Source organism: Corvus moneduloides, chromosome 13 (genome assembly GCF_009650955.1).
Source record: "Corvus moneduloides isolate bCorMon1 chromosome 13, bCorMon1.pri, whole genome shotgun sequence".
NCBI lineage: Eukaryota > Metazoa > Chordata > Aves > Passeriformes > Corvidae > Corvus > Corvus moneduloides.
In genome coordinates, this window is record NC_045488.1 from 7,530,060 (window position 1) to 7,553,069 (window position 23,010).

General features: G+C 41.8%; 1 protein-coding gene across 4 annotated transcripts in view; it reads left to right on the top strand.

Moving 5' to 3' along the window:
• The window catches only part of MCTP2 (multiple C2 and transmembrane domain containing 2), a 128,399-nt gene that overhangs the window by 24,059 nt on the left and 81,330 nt on the right, over positions 1–23,010 (top strand). For all 4 annotated transcript variants that reach the window (XM_032122924.1, XM_032122927.1, XM_032122925.1 and 1 more), the window contains 7 exons: positions 875–973; positions 1,742–2,329; positions 7,512–7,574; positions 8,705–8,813; positions 19,773–19,915; positions 20,734–20,810; positions 21,947–22,058. In XM_032122924.1, coding sequence (XP_031978815.1) covers positions 1,805–2,329; positions 7,512–7,574; positions 8,705–8,813; positions 19,773–19,915; positions 20,734–20,810; positions 21,947–22,058 — 1,029 coding nt within the window. In that variant the 5' untranslated portion in view covers positions 875–973; positions 1,742–1,804. The remainder of the gene's footprint in view (positions 1–874; positions 974–1,741; positions 2,330–7,511; positions 7,575–8,704; positions 8,814–19,772; positions 19,916–20,733; positions 20,811–21,946; positions 22,059–23,010) is intronic.

Here is a 23,010-nt window from a genome sequence, read left to right on the forward strand (position 1 = left end):
TGCTCCAGCATGGGCATCCCTCCATCCCCAGTCAAATTGGGCTGGCATTTATGTCTTTTCCCCTCCCTCTGTAAATCTTGTGCTCCAGCCTGAGTTCAGTGAGAAACACAAAGGCATGGTGGGTCTTTCTATGGGAAATCTTCCTCTGTGAGGTTCAGAAAATTGTTTTTGCTTCTTAGTGGTGCTGTGAGGGAAAAACACAATTTCAGTTTATCCATGAGTACTTTGATATTGTGGCTGTGTTAAAATGATGCATCTACACTAACACACCTTCCTATTTGGACGACACTTGTTATTGCCTTGTGAATGCATGCAATGCCATTAAGCTTATTAATTTTTTGTATGGAATATAACAATGCTGATATTATTTATTTGCCAGTATAAAGGGGGGAGGGGAGAATTGTGCAGCTTTAGTTACACAGTAATGCAGTTAGAGAATTTTTTTGTAGATTCCTGAACACTCTGCAAGTGTGGCAAGGTTAGTCATAAAGTGATTTAAATAAGTTATTAAGTAACTGATTATACAGCCTCATTCAAATTAATGAATGCAAGAGTAGATTTCTTTGAAAGCAAGCAGTAATTTCTCTGTGTGGATTAATCCAACAGTTGTATTTCTGTTGCCTGTCTTGGCGTTTTTCCTAGTAATCAGGAAAACAGCAGGAAGTAATTTTTTTGTCAACTGTGTAATAGTTAGAAGGTAAATATGCTGTGAGTTTTGGAAGCAGCTATCATGTAGTTAATGGGTGTATATTTCTGAGGACATGGGTATGTGCTGTAACCTCTCTGTGTGTCACTGTAAAGGGGTAAATCTGCAGGTTTCACCAGCTTTTTCCTTACTGAGTTTTGATGATGATTTGACCACCTCTTTTCACAGAATAAGGATGGTTGCTCAGCTGTTAACCACGGAAGAGTCTGTCTGTGAGGATATTCCTGTGCACAGAGGTGTCCCCTGCTCCCTTACCATGCACATACAGTGAGTGATTTTGTTTTGGTTCTTTTATTCCTGACCCTCCCAGCTATGTAAATACTCACTATGAATCAACTCGAAGGTGAGTCCACCAGTAGGTTTTCAAAAGTGATCCACCCATCCATTTTTGTATTATTTTTCTCTCAGTTGCCTACTTTACAAGGAAAAAGAATTCTGCAGTTTTCACTGACAGTGGGTTAATGTAAGGGAGTGTTTTGGGGTCCTCATGTTCAATATGCCCTGTTCAGCCTCAGCTGCTTAGTTTGTGGAGCTGTTTTCCGTATGTGCCAACAACACATCCTGTAAGAATCCATGTAGCCTTGGAAAAAGCCAACAAAACCCTACATGGCCTGGGAAAGTGGCAGCAGAAATGTCAGTGCCAGCTTTGCCAGCGTGTGTCGTGGTGTTTGCATTATCACGATTTAACTCCCATCAGTAAGGTTTGTACAGAAACAGTTTCAAATTGGATAAATATCAAGTTTTCACAAATGAGGACTTCACAGAAGAAGTATAATGTCCCCTCTTAGCAATCATGAAGTAGTGGGCAGACATTGCATTTTTGTGTAGGAATAAATACTTGCTCTGGCTGTTTTCCTCCTAAATAATCAAACCTACCCACCAGATTGTATTTGGAAGCACTTAGTAATGTGACATGCTCCGTTTTAACTGTTCAGAGAAATGACTGAAAGTTTTAAGATGAGACAACATGAATCATAGTCTTGAGCGGCTGTTCACTTTTGTGATTGACTTGCCTTCTTCCTACGTTCCTTTTAGTCACCCTGGGAATCGCTGAAGCTGTTCTGTGCAGGAGGCATTGCTGAGATTCCCCTTGCAGCAATGGACTTGGATAAACAATCCGTATGGGGATCCCTGAAGCAGAAGACCCGGCCATTCCTGCGAAACCTGAGTGTGAGGAAGACGAAGAAGAGGTCTGGCAAAATGCTGGAGAGGAAGGGCCACTCCTTGGACCGCTGTCTCAGTGTGTCGGTGCCTGACATGCTGGAGGTGGAGACTCTCATGGAAGAAGAAGAAGAAGAAGAATCGACTTACTTGAGTACTCAGGTGTTGTCGAGCTGCTCCTCCAAGAGCTTTTCCAGGTCTGTGGTGTCCCTGAAAAGCAGAAACACTTCGGTGAAGGCAGTGGGAGAGGACTGGCTGTGGGCGGCACAGCAGGGGACACAGACGGAGGTGACAGTCACCCCCCCGGACGCACAAGCTGTGGGCATTCACCTGATGTCCTCCCGAGGAGGTGAGGCTGTCGGCAGCCCCGCGTCCCAGGGGAAGAGGAAATCCAGCGAGGACCTCTTTGACCTGCTGCAGAGCTCCCGCCTGAGTGCCGCGCTGAGAGACGAGGGGACAGAGGTGGGTGCTCAAGCATCGGCTCAGTGACCACCTCCTGTGGGCTCCTTATACTTCTCCTTAATTTTCTGGGTTGTAAAGGGATGGAGAATCCAACCCAGGCCGGATTGGACAGGGCTCTGAGCAACCTGGTGTAGGGGGAGGTGTTCCTGCCCATGGCAGGGGGTTGGAATGAGATGAGCTTTAAGATCCTTTCCCACCCGAACCATTCTGTGAGGAGAGGGCTCTCTGTTCAAGAACGAGTGGGGAATAAAAATAAGCCTAAACTTTACATGATACACACATTATTCAAGACTAATTCAGCTATCCTTCCTATCAGTCTGGGGCTGCAAATAACTCTGCTCCAATTTTTTATTTTTCTATTATTCTTCTATTATTTGTAATGATACTTCAGATTTTTCAGATTTGTCAGAATTACTTGCTTAAATCAAAAGTTGTTGCAGTCCTCGAGAGCTCTGAAATGAGGTGCTGATACATTTTCTTTTTAGTTCATACAGTTAATAATACCAGGTTGCTTTGTAGCAAAATCAATTTGCCATCCACTCAAGACTCTGATGAAAGCAATAGGTGAAAGATGTGAACAAGGTGAACTCTACCTCTACCTGGAATTGACCAAAACAAGCACATGATGGAGAACAGAACACATAGCATAGTTCTCAGGACTGTCCTTTGGGTTTTTGTGGTGATGATTTAAGGAAGAGAAAAACCAAAATGTTTTCTCTGCACTCCCTGTCTTGTCCCCCTTTCCTTCCCCCCCGCCTCTGTGGTCAGTATTTGTTTCTGGACATAATGTCCCGTGCACAGGAGGATCAGAGACCAATACTGACATGAAACTAATTCCTGCCTGGCCCGAGCAAATTGGGAATCCTGAGGAGTTACATGATGGCTTCATTATATAGACAGCAGGTGAAGAATGTGGCTGCATGAAACACATCAGGCAAAATTTGTTTTATTTATATTTTGTGGAAGTGTGTCTCCTCCTGTTGAGTTCTCACTGGGAGGGTTACATTTTGAACTTTTGGAGGCCTTTTTCTCATTACCTGTTTGTTGCAGTTGTGGGAGCTGCTTATGTAGTCCTTCAGGATGCAAAAACAGGAACCAGGCGTTTTTGTTTCAAGTCCTCCCTTGGGAATGGGGATTTCACAGGTTAATTGTTTTTTAACTGCACGTTCAAAAGGATGGTTAGCGCTGATGTGGGGAAAATGCTCCTTTCTGATACAGACTGCTTGTTTTGCATCTCAAAGGCCTGTGTATTCCTACCAAATGGGTGTTGGCTCCCAGTCTGTTGTGATGCAAAGTGTCACACTGGTAGTTACTGACCATCTCTTGGTTTAGTGTTGCTATATTGTTCACAAATTGGTTTCATCCTGCTGGAGCGGTCATTATTTTGAGGGGTACTTAAGAAAAGCGACTGAAATAGTGTAGTGCTTTGTTTCTCTGCTCAAATGTTACTCAAAAGTTGTAGCACCTCACTCGGTATATGGTAAATATGTGGACTATCATTATTTTGGAAGTTTTTCCAGGTTGTTTTTCCTGCTGTTGTATGCCAGAAACCCTAATCTAAAAATCTACCACAGCACAACAAAGTTAGTACTAAATCCTGCTTTGATTTTGGGCAAACAGAGTGTTCTAGGAGAATGAAGTGATGAAATAGATTAACCTCAAGCCAAGTTTCATCCAGATGCACAATCTGAGTCTGGCTTATTTTCTGCAGCGCTTATATCTTTCCCTAAATGTGTATTTCTGTATTTGCTAGTGTGTGTAAATCATTTAGTATTTACTTGTATGGCAAATCATCTTGCTGTTTGAATATGCTTCCTTACTGTAATCTGCCTCCAGTGCAACTTATAAAGATTTTTTTTCCTCAAAAATAATAGGAGAGAGTGAAGCAAAGGAAAGTAGAAATGAATAAGGAATAGTGAGCAAATGTAATTATATTGAATCTGGTGAAAACCAGATTCAATACTGGAAGGTGTCCGTGGCAGGGACGATCTTTAAGGTCCCTTCCCAACCCAAGCCTCAGTATTCTATGATTCTATGACAGCTTCAATATTCGGCTGTGCTTGTACTTAATTGAACAGCTACAGGATTTGTGCTGTGTGTGCCTCGGATGGGAACAGTTTGTTACAGAGGTTGTTGGCCTCTGAATGCTGGGTGGGGTTGCTGTGAGGAGCACGACGAGAGTTCTCATTGTTCTTGTGTGAGCATCACTCCCTGCCCGGGGAGGTAAATCAGAAGGAAGACAGATCCCTGGAACAAAACAAGCTAAAAAAAGCAAAAATGTAGGTTGAGCCTCTTTTCCCCCTGAATTGCTTGTCACATGCCACCTACTCATTTCCTGGGTGTCTTTGGCCACCCAGTGCCGTGAGATCCTCTCCGAGCCTGGCGGGTGAGAGCCTGTGGTTTTCACGTTTGTCTGAGCTCTCGGTGCAGAGCTGTGGGCGCTCAGCACAGCCCATCTTCACTGAAGGCTCTGCCCACAGGTATCATTTTTCCATTTGTCGATTTCTGTTCTCCATTGCACCCCGCTAGGCAAGTCTGAAGAAGCAAGTGAAGAAGTTGCATTGAATCCCTCCCTGCTGGACTCAGGTTCTAAAGAGCTCCTGTAATGCCATTCGTTTTTGCCATTTGTCCATGGCCACGTGTCGTTGCTGAGGTGCTCTGACACCTCTTTATCCCCTTGCCAACACTTTGCAGTGAGTCCCTGGCAACCCAAAGCCTTGTCCTCTTGCTGATTCAGTCAGTGAGTGCCCTTGTATTTTGAATCATTCTTCTGCAGGAAACAAGAGGAGGCAGAGGTGGTAAAGCTTGTCAAGAAGAACTTTCAATTTATGTCTATTCATACATCTAGTCTTGCTTGATTTGTTTTCATGCAGATGCATTTGGGACTGTGACCCACCTGGATTTGCCCACTTTTGTTTAAAGTTGAGCAGTGTCACCATAGTGCGATAAAAATTGAGATTTCAGGACCATATTTTCACCAGGACTTTTATCTGTATTCAGTGAGCTCATTGCAGTTAGGTACCTAGAATAATAGTAATTTACATTATGTGGAGCTAAAATGAAAAAAACCCCAAACTTTACTAGTTAAAATTATAATTGTTCGGTATCTGTGTATGTAATGTAAGTAAACAAAAAGCAGAATAAAGACAAAATCATAATTTTGAGGGTGATTTTTTTATTGTAAATGATATCAAGCTAGCCAAGACAGTACTTTTAAAATTATTATAATTTCAATGCAGTTCTTTGATCCCATGTTTGTGCCATGTAAAACAAGCTATAAAGAAACCATTACCAGTGCCAATGATGATGCCTGAAGGAGATTCCTGTGAAGCCAGAGACTCCAAGAAACACTAAGTTTAATGCACACGAGTGAGATTTTACGCATACTAGTCAGAAAATTCAAAGTTAGGGTTCCCCTAGCAGCTGTAACTCAGCTCCGTTGTGTGAGAAAATTCTTCTGCTGCTCTTTATGATGATAATTTTTCCACTTTTAATGTGCTTTTGCAAGGTGGCCAAGTTATGATTACTGTGGGAACCTTAAAGTTAAATTTTGTCTGTCATGCAGGGGAAATTTTACTTGCAATGCTGGATTACTGTACTTCCTGATATGTAATGTGTGTATTTGTCAGAGGATGAGGAAAGAATTACACAAAGGATATTTATGTTTATTTCAGCATGTCAATACAGCTAAGATTTATGTACTGTGGTGCAGGAGCTGGTTCACTTTTAATGTTTCTGTAGTGCTCCACACAATGCTGCTCTCATCTGAGAGGTGTGGATGTTACCACACTGCGCACGAAAACGCTTTCACATGAGGATCGAATTCCACCTTGTGTGCATTTCTGCAGACCGAGATTTATCCTCAGCATAAGTCTTGGTGTTTGAATGGGCTGTGATTGCCCTGCCTTAAGACCAGAAGAGCTGCCCAGGCATGTAGGTCCTCTTCTTCTTAAATGATGATCGTGGGCTGTTGCAGCAGCCAAAAGATCATCAGAGGTGTCTTGGCTGATGAATCCCTTCAGACAAACTCGATGCTGGGCATTGTAGCCTCAAGTTTTTGGATGAGTCAGTATTTAGGAAGAAATGTTTGACTTCCTCTCCTATGGCACTAGATAAAAATCCTTTGGATGTTCCAGTTACTGCAGAAAGGTGGGGGAAGTATATGTTCCTTGTATTTTTTTTTCTCTTTTGTCATGGTTTAACCCAACAGGCAGCTAAATATGACACAGCTTCTCTCTGACTCCCTGCTCAGTGGGAGCTGTCGTATGCAGGAGAGAAACAGGGGTAAAAGGTAAAATTTGTGCATTGAGAAAAGGAAGAGGTAATAATTTAAATAATATTTTATATATTCTAATATAAATATATTAAAACACAATATGCTAAAAATAATTATATTAATTATGTATTTTATATAGTATTTTAAAAGAATGAATATTTAAATAAAAATGATACAACAGTTAAAATATTCAAAACAAGTGATGCACAGTGCAATTGTTTATAATCTGCTGACTGATACCCAGCCGATTCTGAGCTGTGAGACAGTCCCTGTCCAGCAACAACTAAAAAAATCAGTGTGTTATCAACATTGTTCTCACCCTAAATCCAAAACAGAACACTGTACCAGCTACTAGGAAGAAAATTAACTCTATCCAAAACCAGGACACCTTTCCCTTTGACCATTTCTTTTTAACTTTTCCCCTGAGCACTTTTTTTTTTTTTTTAACCTCAAACCAGACAAAAAACCCCACACAAACAAAAAAGACCCCAAACCCCTAAACACCAATCCAAGTAAAAACACTATTTAAAAAACCTTTAAGTGAATCTTGCTTTTTGGATGGTGAAGGGAGAAGTTGTGGTCAAGTGTGAGCAGCCAGCTGCCAGACACAACAACCTTCAGACATCAGGAGAGTTTGTGATAAGAGCCTTCAGCACGCAGTGCTGGGGAGGAGAAGAAGAAATTTATTCTTAGCTGAAAGCAGGCACTTATTTTCCTGGATTAAACTCAAGAGACTAAGTTTAGTTACTGTAAAACAGGAAAAAGAAATACATATTTAAATTATCTATATGCATAAGTAAGAGCATTTCACTCATTACACATATGTATGAATAATTTCTTGACTGATACTAGGAGCATTTTCTTTCCTGTGTTGTTGTCTAATTCATTGTATCTTTTGTTTTATAGTACCCAGGTGGAGAAATGGATTTTGACTCTTCCCTGTCCTCTCAAAATTTTGATGATCAAATGGTAAGTCCTGTCATTTTGAGACTTGATCAGCAGTACAATTTATTTTAGCCTTAGGTTCTTTGCTTCTTTCAAATTTCAAATCTCAGCAGGTGAAGAAGCCATCTAGAGATTTGCCCAGTGGTGTTTTGGTTTTTTGTGGGTTTTTTTTTCCCGGTTTGTGGAGGATTTGTTTGTTTAGTGATGGTTTTGTGTTTTTGTTGTTTGGGGTTTTAGTAGTTAAAAGTGGTTGCTAATGTTTTGAATAGACCCAAACGTTCTCCATTTTTTTGAGGTACTCTATAATATCTATATTGTACTGGTAACTGATGAAACCATCAACATAAATACTCAAATAGCAGTGTAGGAACAAACTGGATTAAAGTAAATACAGCAACTAACACAGCTGTAGGCTTTGACAGACACCAAACTCAGTTTTAGGGCAGTGTGAAAAGGCATTGGCAGTTCTGACATGTTATTCTCATGTTTGCCTTGTGGATGAGCTTCTCTACCTTTGCCCTCTGATAACCTCTCAAGTGCTGTCCAGAGCTGTTCAGTGTGTGTTCCAGCTGGAGGATGATGCTGAGGTGTGTAAGAGCACCTCTGATGAGCAAAAATCCTCTCGAGTTTGCATCTGCTAAACCTCACAACAAGCACTGCCTGCACTGGGCTTCTCTCCTTTGGAACTGCATGAAGAAATGCTGTCCTCTCATCTCGTTATCCGTGTGAAATGTGTTCTTCCTTGTGAGGTTATCCCATGGGTGCAAAGGGCTCGATGATCTTTAGGGATCTCTTCCAACTTGAGAGATGCTATGAATGCACAAGAAACAGCTGGAAAAAAAAATCTGCTGACGAGCTGATAGGATTTGGGAAACCTGTGCATTTGTGGTGGTTTTATCACCACTCACTTTCAGGCATAGCCCTTGCTTTGTTGAACATACTTGATGCTGATACTTAACTACTTGCATGGTGAAGTAAAGCCTGGGAAAGAAATATTTTTTTCTTTTCCCTCTTTCCTTTTTTTTTTTTCTCCTTCCTGTAAAAGATTGCCCTAAGGAAAGAGCAAGATTTTGTCTCTGCAGCACTGGGAGCACACCTGGCTCGTTTATGATCTGCTTCCGGAGGTGTGTGAGTGATTCCTTTGTTCTCTTTAGGCTCTGGAGGAGGCAAACGACTGCCTGAGTGACCTGCCCAGCCCCTTTGCCTACCTGCTGACCATCCACCTGAAGGAAGGCCGGAACCTGGTTATCAGGGATCGCTGTGGTGAGCCCCACCTTTCCTCTGGCTTCCTTTAGACTTCACACAGCTCTCCTTTCACTGATCTCAGCTTGGCAGCAAGCTGGCTGCTTATCTGCAGTGCAACAAGTCATGGACCTGTATCTCTTCTCCAGGTCAGAGCACTCAGAGATTGGGTTTATCCACCTTGGATACACAGGGGAGGGAGCGGCCCTCTGCTTGCTGCTCCTCCTGCCTGATTGTGCAGCTGCAAAGCTCCTTCTTGGCTGCCCTTAGCACCTGTACCTATTCAGGAACTGCAAGAAATTATATCTGAACTTAAAAAAAAAAACCCAAAAGACTATTTGGAGCTTTATTAAATGATGGAGCTGCTCGTAGGAGTGCTTTTGGGGTTATCTGCAAAGATGTTAATAAAAGGGAAACCACAGGAGCAGGGCTGTAAGCCAACAATCCTCTCTAATCTGGGATGTGACTGAATAATGGCAGCATGCTAAAAACCCAAAACCCATCCGCAGATGACGTATCAAATAAACTGTAAAATATTTGGGGAATTCCTGGAAAAACTGTGTGAAAATGCTTGCTGTTAGCCTGGCTTTTCTTCAGGATACTGAAAGAGGGAGTGAGAATGCTTATAAGCAGCCAGTCACTTTCTGTGGAGGGAACAGCTGTCCTGGGAGAGGCTCTGTGCAGGTTGTAGGACCCTGCAGCAGCAGCAGCTGTTTCTGGACTTTCGATCTGAACCTGTCAGAGATCTCTTCCATACGTCCAATTTTGATTTCAATTTTTTTTTTTTTTTTCTGCATGTGGAAACAGCTCTGATACTTTTGTCTTTCAGAATGTCTGAGCAGCTTCTTTTGAGGTGAAGCCATGGGGTTTATTCATTCAGTTTTAAACAAAATAAACTTGCACAGCCTAAAGGCCTGTGAAGGTTTGCACCTGGAGGGACCTGTCTGATTTAGAAACGTTCTCACATGGGCTGCTCATTGGGATTTCTGTTATCTGGTATCTCAGTTAACTTTTGCCATGCTGGTTTTTCATGGCTTCACAGTACAGTAACTTTTGGTGGAGTGTATGCTTGTTTTTCCTACCAGTTTTTGGAAGGACTGAACGAGTACTTAGATTAAGATCTTTACTGGTTATACGGAAGCCTGTATTTCCTAACAGTGTAGCAGTTCATCAGATTTTACTAGCAGGCTGCACAAGCCAGGACACATCCAACTGCTCCTATGAAAAAGATACTAGAAATGAGCAATTCCAGCAGAGTAGTATTTCTAGAGAAGACAGAGCATACTTTGCTCTAGGCTGTGTTTTGTTGTGTAAGAAAGCAAATGCTTATCTTAGTGAAGCATTGGACAGCATAGTGAAACAACATAAGGGGGGAAAAAAATCCCTTTTGATGAGTCTCTGTTGCTTTGTGGCAAATGACCTCTCATTCAGTAAACTGAGTATGTGAGGTGATGCTTCCTTCAGTAAAACTGCTGCTTTTTATTGCACAGGCAGCAGGAGGGGAGAAAACAGTGACTTAATGATTATTCATCAGTCACTGCCATGCTGCAGTGGTGGCTCCTTAAAAAAAAAAAGCACATTGCTGGTGCCCATCTTTATAGGCCTCTGCTGTCACTCTGGTTACGTGACATCTTTGTGTGATGCTGGGGCTTGACCTACAACCACTGGGCTTTCTCAGCGTGCCTTTGAAAGCAGGAGGTTGTCAGCTCTGCTCATCTCTTCAGTGTGAGAAAACCTCAGAGATAACTTGTGGGCTGGGAGCGTGTGACTTCCCTCCTCTCCCCCTGCCCTGGGGCTGGCTAGAGCTGCTGTGCTGGGGTGGTGTATCAATGTGCTCTGAATAATCTGAATTTAGGAACACCTCTGTGGCCCGTGTGTCCTGTGAGTCACACTGTGCGTGAGCTGAAGGCCAGTTAATCGTCATTCACATTTTGGGAACAGCAAACCCTAAAGCTAACCCAGCAGTGCTGCTTGGCACAGCTGGGAGAGGGCTCAGACCCTCTTCTGTATGCAGAGAGGTGCCAGAGCTCTCCAGTGTGTAAAGCCTCGATGATCCTTGTGGATCTCTTTCAACTTAAGATATTCTGTGAAAGCAGAGTTGCTGGTCCTCTGTTTTGCACTCTCCTCTGGTCAGCCTGGTGTGAGCAACTTCAGAATTGCTGTGGTTAGGTGGGAGCAGTGCAGAGAGTCGGAGTGTTTAGGTAGGACATTGCTGCTCTTGTTTTTATTCAAACTGTCATACCTTGCAGTATTGTGCGATCAGCAATTTATCTGGAAAAAAGTCTCAAAGTGGTCATCATACCCAACAGTTTACATTTTTTGAGGGAGTTTCTTTATCTCCTTAAAGATAAAGAAAATGATGTTTAAGTGTGGTGTCCTGCCATCTTCTCATGTTTGCACTTTCCCCCTTAATTCTATTTTACAACAGTTTAAGTAGCTCAGGTTTAGGGACTGCAGTGTGGGTGGGTGATGCCCTCTCCTGGCAGCTGAGTAAAGTCTCTTGTACTCATGTTCAGTCTGTTTCTGCCTCTGTTCCGTCCCAGCGTAAGAAATATTTATCTGTGCATATATGTAAAAATAAATCTAAGGTGTGTGACCAAGGAGAAATATTTCTGCCGTTGGAAACAGCTGTTGCTGAAAAATCCTGGCACTGCTCAGCAAATTCGCAGGTTTCTCCCGGAATTTACTCATTATATGCTTAACAGTTATTAATTAGGAAATAATTATGCTTGGCGGAGTAAAGGTGAGCAGGAGTTCTACTTAGAACTGCAGGCTGTAAGACCACCACAACCTCACTTTTTTCCAACTTTTCCAGTATTTTTTTCAGACTCTTTGCCTCACTGTGTACTGCTCTTTCCAGGATGTGTTCCCTTTGGTGTGATATAAATTCCTCCTTCACTTTACCAGATTTTTATTGCATTTTCTTTCCTCATCATAGTATTAATCCTGTTAACATCTGCTCTTGCCTATTTTTCTCTTTACTTTTTGCTTCTTGCATTGCTTTTTATCTGTCTCTCGTGTCTCTCCAGTCCTTGACTTTCTGCAGCTCCTCTCCTTGTACTGCTCTCTTTAGAGAGGGTGCATCAGCCCAGGAGACTGGTTCAGATGCATGTGCTTTCTCTAAATTGCACAACAATGCAGAAAAGAAAAAGAAATCAGTGTTTCAGTGTTTTCTTCTCCTCTTTTATCTATTTTTTGGAGTGTAAGTGAAAGAAAAAGCCTCTGTACAGCAACATCCAGTATGTGTGCCCCAGCCAAGGACTCCAAGTGCTGCTAGAGCAGGTTCTGGTGAGAAGTGGAGAAACTCCAAAAACCCCTTTTTTTTGGGTCAAAATTAGTGTTCTCTCTAGGGATGCAGGATGAGAGAAGTGTTACCTGTTGGTCATCAGCTTGCTTGGAAAATCTGATTCACTTGCTTACAGCCTCATGCAGTCACACGTTAGAAACTGCCTAAGCAGATGGTAAGTTTGGCACGTTACCTGTGTGCACCTTTGGGACCAAAGTTAGGCAGCACACAGGTCCTACATTTATAGTTCTTGTAGGGGATGAGCCAAACACTGAAGGTTATGGGTCTCCATGTGTATATACACAGCACCACAAGTTAAGACTTTTATGTCTTTTTTATAGTATTACTGTTACTAGATGTGTTTCAGTGATGGCAAGGAGTTTGTGTCTATGTAGTTTTAATACTGCAGGTAGTAAGAAAGAAGAAATGTATTTTATTGATTAAAGATCTGTGGAGCGCTGCAGCAGCTTGGCAGAACAGAGAGATGATTTTTCTGTATCTCATTTGGCTTTAAAAAAAATCACTGGTGCTCTAAGTGTTGGCATCTTGTCGCAGCCTTAGTGGTTTTATGGCCTTGTTGACCCCTGTTTTGTGAAGCTCAGCTTCATGCTTGGAGCTGGGAGAGGCTGGAGCCGTTTCCACCTGCTGGTTCACCTTCACAGGGCAGGGTGATGCCTCATGTTTGTTTGAGTCAACCCAAAGAAATCTCAAAGGTCCTGCTCCCTTTTGGCACTGGGATGCTCTGACTGTGCACATTGCTCCTGGTCAAGTCACCTTTACCCAGCAGTGAGCCAAGTGATGCCACAGCTGTAAGGAGGGACTGCTTTCCTTCCTTCAGGTGACAAACCCAGCTCTGCTGCTGTAAGAATAAACAGAAACTGGGTTTTGAGTGCCTGTGAAGGTGAGAAGCCCCTCCCATTTCCAAATCCTGTGCTTTTAAAGTTTTATTTTCATCTGTTAAACAGTGTGGTTTCAAGAAACACAGTTCTTGGATGTGATGTCATCTGGTGAGTGGCTGTGGTTGGCGTCTTTTTTCTTTTTTTCCCCTCTTTAACCACATTGTTCCAGCCTGAACTTTGTGTGTGTCTCTTTCCTACTTGGTTTTGTGTTTTGTAGAACTTTTTTATGGGACCTTTGTGCCCCATCTCTGTTTCTTTCTTTGAGGTTTCATTTGTTTCCTGTTGTTGCACTTTGGTATTCCTCTCCTTCCTTTCGTCTCATGATAGAGGCAGCTGAACATGCAAAGGGAGCAAGGGGAGGTGCAGCAGTACAGAAGATGCAACGCCTCGATGGGTTCATCCTGCTTGCCCTGCCCACAGCACATCATCCTCTGCTCTCACATCTCACAGCCCCCACTGCCAGAGGGGCCTGGGGGACTCCCTGCGAGCTGTGCCAGAGCTCAGCCTTCCAAGGGCAAAATAAAAGGAAAGAAAGGTTATAGAATGACACACACTTTTAATTTTCAGCAGGAGTGAACCTGCAGGAACCCACCACTCATAGCTCTGGGCTATCCAGAAGTTAGACCTCGGTGATCCTGGTGGGTTTAGCCAACTCAGGGTATTTTATGATTCTGTGGACTGCCTGGGTCTGTGCTAATGCCAGAGTGCCAGAGGAAGGGATGTGTGTGTGCTGTGCTGGGTGTTTGTCAGCTTAGAGCAAGTAATTGTTTGGAAAGCAAATGCTCAAAGCAATTAGGCTGAATCACTCTCTGCAAACACGCTGATTAATTTAGACTTTCTCTGTTTTCAGGGTATCTGCAATTAGATCATTAGGCCTTCAGATTTATTAATTATTGCGATGTATTAGGCAACTTTTTGCACTTCTTTTTGAAAGGCATAATCATGGCTAATTTACAACTGCTGAGAATTTGAATGGTGCTGAGCACTTATTTGGATGTTTTCTGGATGCCGTGTGGGTCTGTGAACAAGGGCTTGTGCTGAGAGTGTCTGTCTGTGCCAAGCCCAGTTTCTGGAAGTGCAGTGGGTGTGCCTGAAGCTTTGCCCTTGTGCACAGGGATCCCTGTGAGCATCCTGCCTGCACTGACTGTGGGAAAGGAATGCACTGAGATAGGAACCTCAGAAAAGCAGGAGGAGTTCAAACAAAAGCAATTTATATGTCTTCCTGTCCTTGTAAAGTTAAATTAGGAAATATAGGAACGGCAGCATATGGAGAGAATATTTGGGCCCCGAGAACACCCTGTGACTCTGCTTGTGTCAGAATTGTAGTTTAGAAAAGAGGTTTCTTAAATTGTTCCAGGTCCATCTGTTGTCAGAGCTGGGTCTTGAGGGGCACCTGCCTGCATTAACAGTTCACACTGCATCTTTCTGGGACCCTGTAAGGAGGTTTTGTTAGGGTGAGGACTCAGAATACAAGAAGCAACGCTGAGCTGGGGTTGTTTAGCATGGAGAAGAGAAAGCTCCAGGGATATCTTAGAGCCTCTGCCAGTTCCTAAAGTAGTGTTAAGCTTGACTAATTCTTACCAAAGACAATTCTGTTCTTCATGTCACATGTCCCTAATGTATGTCACATGGCATTTTGGTAGGTTTTTCTCAGTTTCTGTACTTTTTTCAGTGTTCCTGAAGTGCCTTGAACAGAAAGTGTTATATCTGCATCTTTCATTCTATTAATGTTTAAGTTCAGGCATTTTTTTCCCCTCCTTCATCCTCCCATCAATTGTGGGTTTGCATACTTTCTTCACACTTCTCTGGTCTTTTAGGTTTATTGGGTTTTTTTGTGGTGTTTTTTTTTTTTAGGTTTGTGTGTATTTGTTTTTTTTTTCTGGTTGGTTTTATTTTCCCCTGGAACCTATTGGGGCTGCTTGTTTCCAAGCAATGTTTCATTTCCATCTGGCCATGTAAAACTAGCTGGGCCCAAAACTTTCCAAAATCACCTGAATTTCCTGCCAGCAGAATGCTTTTTTTCTGATTTCCACTTTAAGCCTTGATCTCGGCTGTTTCACTACAAGGATGTAGTGGTTTTCCACTTAAAAAGAAAAATGTGTGTTCTATTTTAGAATGTCTTTTACTCCTTGTCGTAAATAACTCCAGTAATTCTATTTCTAGGAAGATTTTCAGATATTTATTCTTTACATGCATATAAAATAAATCCTTAATTTCCTTGTTCAGATTAAAATTTAGTTTTTTAACCAAAACTTAAGATGGTCTGGGTTACATTTCACGCTGCTCTTTGATTTTTTCAGGATTTTAAGGCAATTTGGTGGTCATTTTTATTTATTTATTTATGGAACGAGACTTGTTTCATATGCTACATTTCCAGTAAGTTTGCTCCTATAAAACAGTGTGTGGCTTGAAAATATGTTGGGTCTTCTGGGTTTCTTGGGTTACTTTTTTTCCTCATTCTGAAGAAGAGAATGTGATCCATCTCTCGGTAGCTGCTAGAGGGCAGCAGTATCCATTTAAAGACACCATTAACAGTTTCTTGGGCTACTAAACCCTCTCCTGCTGTTCTGTCCCAGCAATTTTTTGCTCACTGAAGCTTTCTCAGGTTTTGGGTGATGTCTGGTCTGCCTGTACTCACTGCTTTTTGGCGTTAGTGGGAGAAAATAGAAGCAAAATTGGTATTATGCAAAGGAATTCCAGGGAGCATTGCTGTCGAGATGAATGTTTTTCTCATGGGGAAAGAGGCCTAGCTGATGGAGTGATTTTTTTTTTTTTTTTTTTTTTTTTGTAGAGGTCAACCTCTCATTTTACTCTTATTTGGTTTGTTTTAGGCTGAGTAGTAGATTATCTTGGGTTTTATATATTTTTTTGTCCCTACATTTTATTGAGTGAGAACCTACTTGTCTCACTGCATAATATTCAAATTAGCCTCAAAGCACCTTGCTTTTCCCACCAGAGAAATATTTTTTGGGGGACAAAATTCTCAACTGACTTTAACAATTATCCAATCCCCTGTTGATGCTACTACAGCTGATGAGTTAATGTGAATGAGACCTTGCTTTCAGAAGAGCCTGCATGCATGTGCTTAAAAGTTGTTGATTCAGTTGCCTTCACTAGGAAATGGATGCTAAAAAGCTTTTTTTTTTTTTTTTTTAATTGGTCTGGCTTCTTCAGAAAATTATCCATTTCTGTCACAGTTAAAGGAAGATTATAAACAAAAATCCTTTTTTTAGACTGGTTCATCTCTAACATCACCAGGCTCTTTTCAAAAAAAGTTATGTTTTTCTGCCTAGATTGTAGATTGTCTCTAATAAATAGCTTTTAATAGACCCAGACGTCTTTCTGAGCTTGAATCCAGAAGGCTTCAAGCCCTGAATTCAAATGCAGTCAGTAATTTGCAGAATGTGCTGTTCATCCCATCAGGAGACGCTTGTCCACCTGGCTTATTTCTCATTCCCTGTCAACTATTTTGGTCACCTGGATGCAATCTGGGGTGTCTTAAAGGAAACCAGACCCAGACACAATGAGCAGGGAGCTGTGCCAGCATCTTGGCAGCGACCCAGGGCAGGCCTTGGGGGCTGTGGTGCCACGTCCATCCCTGACATTTCTCCGCTGGCCACTCAGCTTCACCCCAGCGACCACCACCACCCCCCAGGTGCTCCATGTCCCACCGCCGAGGTGACAGTCCAGCTGCTGGGTGGCACGGAGGTGCCATCCCGTCGTTTGTAGGACGCGGGAGCCGCGCTCCCGTGCCGACCCCTGGCCCCTGCCTGCCTAGTTGAGATGTCAGCCCCGTGACAGCCCGACAGGCGAGCGCCGCAGGACCCCCCGCCCCGCCACAATTATTTTCCCTCACAATTAACACCGGTACTAACTTGACACCTTTCCCTTGTTTGGCTTTTGTAAGGCGCCGTCCCCCTCTCGCCATTAATTCGCGGCATTAATATTTTCCGCGGCGCGGGTGCCGCCGCTCACCCGTGAAGCCGCTGGAACATTATGGAGCTGTCAAGATAGCGAGGGATTACCCAGGCTGCCTTGCTGGAGAAAGTGACACCACTGAGGCCCCGCTTTGAGATGTTTATTTTGAGAGTAAGCTGACAAGCATGAAGGCCTGATCCCAGAGTGGCAATCTTATTTAATTAAAGGCCTCTTTTTATTATAGCTTCCCCCCTCTTCACCGTTTTTTTTTTTTTTTTTTTAATTGTGCAATATATATTTTTATATAAACAAAATATATATTCCTTTTATATATACTCCTTTTATATGCCTATGTATGTTTCTATATATAAATGTGTGTAAATTTAAAGGAAGAGTTTATTAAAAATAAATATGTGAGAATGATCACTAAAGCCTGGCTCGCATGAGCAGTGCTGGGCAGCCCTTCCCTTCCCCCCTTTTATTTTCCTTTACTGTATAACAACCTGGAAAGCTTTGCAGAGCAATTATGCAATTGGGATGCTTACTTAGCTATAGTCTTCCTGCTTCCCATCCTCAGAGAAAGGGCTTGGAGTTTTCTGCTTGTGGGTGTTGAACTTGCTGGCTGTTTGCTTTCATTCTGTATCTCCTATTTTTCTCTCTCTTTTCAGGTTTTGCCCTTTTTCATGGGTTTTCTGTCCCAAAAGCAGATGAGTTATGGCCATAGACCACCTGCCTCCGTCGCCTCTTCGTGCTTTCATTTCATCAGTTGCTTTCCTTGTCTTGGCCAATTGCTATTTCATGCACAGAATAGGTTATGGACATTATTATTACTCTTATTTTTAATTATGCAGCTTTGTCCAGCTTACCCTGTAAATAAAAGTCAGGGGATATTTTGCCTTTGTCTTTTTAAATCTTTCTGAAGTGACACCAAAGAGCTCAGTGCTGTTATTTCTTAATTCTGCATCTTTTGAGGACTGCTGCCCCCCATGCTGTGGGGCTCTGATCTATCTGTGTGTTCCTACTCCTGGAAATTGTGCTTTGTATAGAGTATAATCATAGTTCTGAGAAATTTTTAGGGAAAGGTCTAGTCCTAACACACTGGGAACAGTGAGAAGCTGCCCTTCGACTTTCCTGGCTTTGGATCAGGCCCTTATTATTATTCTCTCTTAGAGGAGAAGAAAAAGAAAATTCTATTTAAGAAGTCTGCAGCTTTTTTCCTTTTTTTTTTTTTTTTTTTAAACAAAAAAAAAGTGTTTTTTTCAACAATTATTATTCAGGAAAAGGATCAGCTGCAGACAGTTATTTGAAAACCAAGTGATATTTTCATTCTGTGAATGAAACACACTTTATGTGCAGAATGGACCAGGTTTTACAACTCTTCCCTTTTGAAATTAAAGCAGAATAAAAACTTCCTATAATTCTTATAATTCTCCCAGGAGCACAGTTCTTCACAGTGCTATGTAATTCCAAATAGATGCTTACACATAATTGTTTTTTCTTAAGTCGCATAACACTGATCAGAGCTTTGAATGTTTAAATATGGATTTTTCACATCCTCACAGGTGCACCAAATCATTGGCAAGACTGGGTATTGCTCTTAGGCTGGGTATTGCTCTTAGGCTGGGTTACCCTGGACTGCCATGTGTTTGTCGCCCAATATCTCAGTGGGAGCCAGGGAGGACAGGTTCAGATTATTTCTGACTCTGAAGTCTGCTGTAGAAATCAGTTTTTTCCACTGGCAGCCCTTGCTGCAGGCTGGGGGGCTGCCAGGACCATAACCTTAGCTGTTACCCTTCTAATGAAACTGAACTGTTAGGAGGGAAGTTTAATTCCAAATATAACGTGCAATACAGAAAATGCTGGATATGACAGGTGAATGGCACCTAGGCTCAGTTAATTGTAGATGCTGCTACATCTCAGTTGGATTTTTTTCCCCCTCCTTATTTGCAGCTTGTGAGGATTTTTTTGCAAAGTCTATATGAATAACTAAATCAACCATCATCTAGTTAAATCTTCTCTGTACCTTGTTCCCCCTCTTATCTGGTGTCCTGCATGGTGGCTGGCGTTAGTGCAGATGCCACCAGTTTAATAACAACAATAAAAAGTTGCTTCCCTCTTCTGTTTTCCTTTGACAGATGCAAGTGTTTCTGTTGCTGCCGAGTGGCACGAGCCTCACGCTCGTGCATGGACATCTGCTCCATAAAAACACAGAACATTATTGCCATGGCAAATTGTGCCACTTGGATTAAAAAACGTGTTACCTGGACAGTGCTTGTTTTTACAGAGTCTGTTCTCTGTGTGGTTTTTATCCTGAGCTGATGAATAATGTCAGTATTTTTTCACTGAAACCTCAAATTGGGTTTTAAGTAAATTGCCAAAGTGACACCAGTGATGAAATCCTGACGGGTACTTTAGCTATTGTTACTGGTTTCCTTGGAGCTCCTATCCCAGTTACGATGCTTTGGAGTTCTGGTCCTTTGAATATATTCATAGTCACAGGATCACATTTTCTCTCTTCCACTGTGTCGTTAGTTGGCCTGTAAATAGTGCTTCAATGCTTCTTCTGTTTGCTCTTTTACCAAATTAAATTTTTAACAGACTTGTTAAACAACAATTATTCTTTAAAAATAAAGCAACAGAGATCAAGCAAACTACGAAGATTTTTTTTTTTTTGTTGCCTGCTTTCAGACAACTTTCTGGTTCTGTCTATAAATTTCCTGTATGAACGAGCAATTTTTATATAGGTAATTAAGTATATGCCTGTGTATAAAATAGATAATTACCATTGACTGTTTTAAATTATTTTATGAAAATGTAATTTAAGGTTGCGGAGTTGCATAGGGGCATGCTAATTTATTTTAAAATTAATTATCACAGGTACAAGTGACCCGTACGTGAAGTTTAAACTGAATGGGAAAACCCTCTACAAAAGTAAGGTAGTCTACAAGAACCTCAACCCAGTTTGGGATGAAACTGTTGTGCTGCCCATACAGACCCTCGATCAAAAACTCTGGATCAAGGTAAGTTTTGGCCTCAGATTTTTGAAAGACGGGCCAATATTTTTTTAAGCAATTATTTTCAACTTTAGAAACATATTGATTTTTATTCGCTGTAGCAGCACGGCGTAAAACACAATCCAGTTTAAGAGCTTCAGCAATTTCAAATTAAAATGCACATATGTCTTTCCCAGATTTTACTTGCATGTTTTGCTTTCCGTCTGCAAAAACCCAAGTTTGAAATAAAACTCCTTGACTGGATCTGTTTAAAGCCGTGGAGCTGAATTCTGCTCGCTCGCTCTCTCTCTCTCTCTCTCTCCCCCCCGTGCTTGTGCAAACTCAGGGAAACCAAGAGCAGTTTCAGAAGCACGTTTTAGGAGTGTAATTTGGCTGGGCTGCACAGAATTATTACCTGGGATGCAGCTGTGACAAGTAGCAAAGCCTTTTCTGGTTATGAGTAACGTTACAGTTACCAGAACCGCAAGCTACCAGTTGTGAGCACTAATTGCTAAAACATCTGTAAGCAGAAGTACCTGATTTTTGTGCAGCGTTTCATTATGCTGTCGTGTGGAGTGTAAAGGAGCAGGCACAATCCATAGCAGCACACATGTCTCTGTTTACATAATATTAAGAAGATACTTTCAAAATGCTGGTTAAATATTTAGCTAAAAATACAAATTAAAGCAGGGAGATGGAAAGTGATCCCTGAATTATATCAAAGCTTTGATCTTTCAAATACAAAATTGAACTGAAAGGGCTTAAAATATCTGTTCTTTCATCGCCTGGGATAAAACTGGCTTATGATGTGAAAATTGGAAATATTTGTCTTATTTTGCCACCAGGTGTACGATCGTGATTTAACCTCTTCAGACTTCATGGGTTCGGCATCTGTAGCGCTCACTGAACTTGAACTCAATAGGTAACAGATTATTTCATTAAAGGTTATTAATGCAGCTTCATTGAGAAACAGAGGGAAGTAATGAAATGCTTTTTGTTCTGGCTTGGAATTTGTCTATTTGTGAGAACTCCTTTTTGATAGAAGAGAGGGGAGCACAATTTAAGAGAAATCACTTGAGATAAATCTTCTGCACACGTTTTTATCCGGCGTTACGCACTGGATTCAAATCCAACCTGGACGCAGCCCAGTTCTGGGACTAAGAGTTTCTGTGTGCAGCATTGTTTAAGGAGAGCTGCACCAGGATGATTTATGGAGGAAGAGGCGGAGAAGGTTGGGAGCTGTTCTCAGCCCCACAGGGCTCGGGGTACCTTTCTCTGGGGCTGGGGAGCGTTTTGCCCAGCTGCTGCCAGCGCCCCTTTTCCAGCCTCCCCCGCCTCCATCCGTGCCTGCAGCAGCTGCATCTGGCCCTGATTTAGTGCGAGGCAAGCCCTGTGCCTTTTGTCTGCTGCTGCTTGCTTGGGCTCAATGTGGAGCTGGAAGCCAGGAAATTCAAGTTTTAGTTGTTTCTTTTATAGTCCCTTGCTGTGTGATGACTTTTTTGGGGAAAATGAGTTCTCCCTGTGCAGGGGGAATTGTAGCTCCCGTGGCCGTTGTATCTGAATTTCTAGAAATGTTAATTTATCCATGAGATAGTGCCGCCAGGTAAATACCAGCATTCCTGTTTTCAGCAGGGGAACAGAGTCATGGAGAGGGATTAAAAGCAGGCAGAATAAATATCTCTGGAGTCAAATACAAGCCATTGATATTAGAAAATTCACTTGGATGAGTTTCCCTGTCACTCTTCCCTGTGAAGTGGAGGTAGTAGTAACTTAATTCAGTGTGCACCTGCATATGGAGAGTTATGAGTAGTGAGCAGTGCTGTAGGAACACTGTGCTGCATTATTAAAAGAGGGGTGTATTTTGTCAGAACCAAGAAGGAAATCTCCAGATTTCCCATTTTAACATTTAAACTCAATATTGGGAATTTCAGACAAGAAGGTGAAATTTGCACAGCTCAGCCTGACCTTTAATAATCAACTCGAGTTAACTGGAGTCGATAAATGCACAACTTTTTTTTTTCTTTTTCTTTTTTCTTTTTTTTTTTTTTTTGCTTGTAGAACTACTGAACAGGTTTTAAAACTGGAAGATCCCAACAGTTTAGAAGATGACATGGGAGTGATTGTATTAAACTTGAGTCTAGCAGTAAAGCAAGGAGACTTCAAGAGAAATGTAAGTGGGCCTTAGGAAATCAAATTATAGCTGGAATTTGTAGGGGGAGAAAGAAGAGCTGGCATAATCTGATTTACTGAGAAATGCCACCTTTATTTTCATCCTCTGAGATGCAATATTGAAATCGAGATAGAGCATAACTTTTAGAAAAAAAGCCCCATAGTTAGCTGGGTTAAAATTGTGTAGACATTTGTAGTTGGATGCTTTTGTCTTGGCATGTGTCCAGCACTGCAATGGGCAGGTTGAAGAAAAGCTATTATATTTCCTTTTTTTGTTGTGGTTTTTTAACAACAATGAAAAACCTATCCATGTGAACCTAAAAACTGAGTGAGCTTGGATGTTAAGACTTAAATTACCCCAGTCCTGTGGAGGAGTACCCAGGCTGAGAGGAGGACCTTGCTTGTAAAACCCCCGATCTTACGACTGACAGTTTCTTCACTGAATTAACTGAACTTGGCTTCCTGATGCAGAAATGTGGTGATTAGTGATGTTAGAAACCCAGAGAAGCTGGTTCAGAGACTGAAACACCATAACTGAAGCTAATAGTTTTTTTTAAATTCCAAGTCCTGCACATGGCTTTTTTGCTTCTATTTTTAAAGATTTTCTCCTAGTGTTTTATACAGAGTGTGCAGCACACAAATATTGGTGAAGTAATCCTGCTCCTGGCCAGCAAGGGTGGAGAATACCCAAGATCAGGCAGTTACTTGGACTGTTAAGAAACAGACCTGATTTTTAAATATTTGTAATACATATTAAGAGAAAATATTTCTACATGTTTTCTGCAGAGTTGAATATGAAAGTTGCTGTTTACAGCACATTGTTGAATTATAGGTATGGAATTCCAGCCTGAATGGGATTATTTATAGAAACATAAATGTTTCAATGGGGTTGGAAAGCAAAATGAGAAGCAGCTAGTGTAGGATATCCTGCTGTCGTAATTTATTTTTCAAAT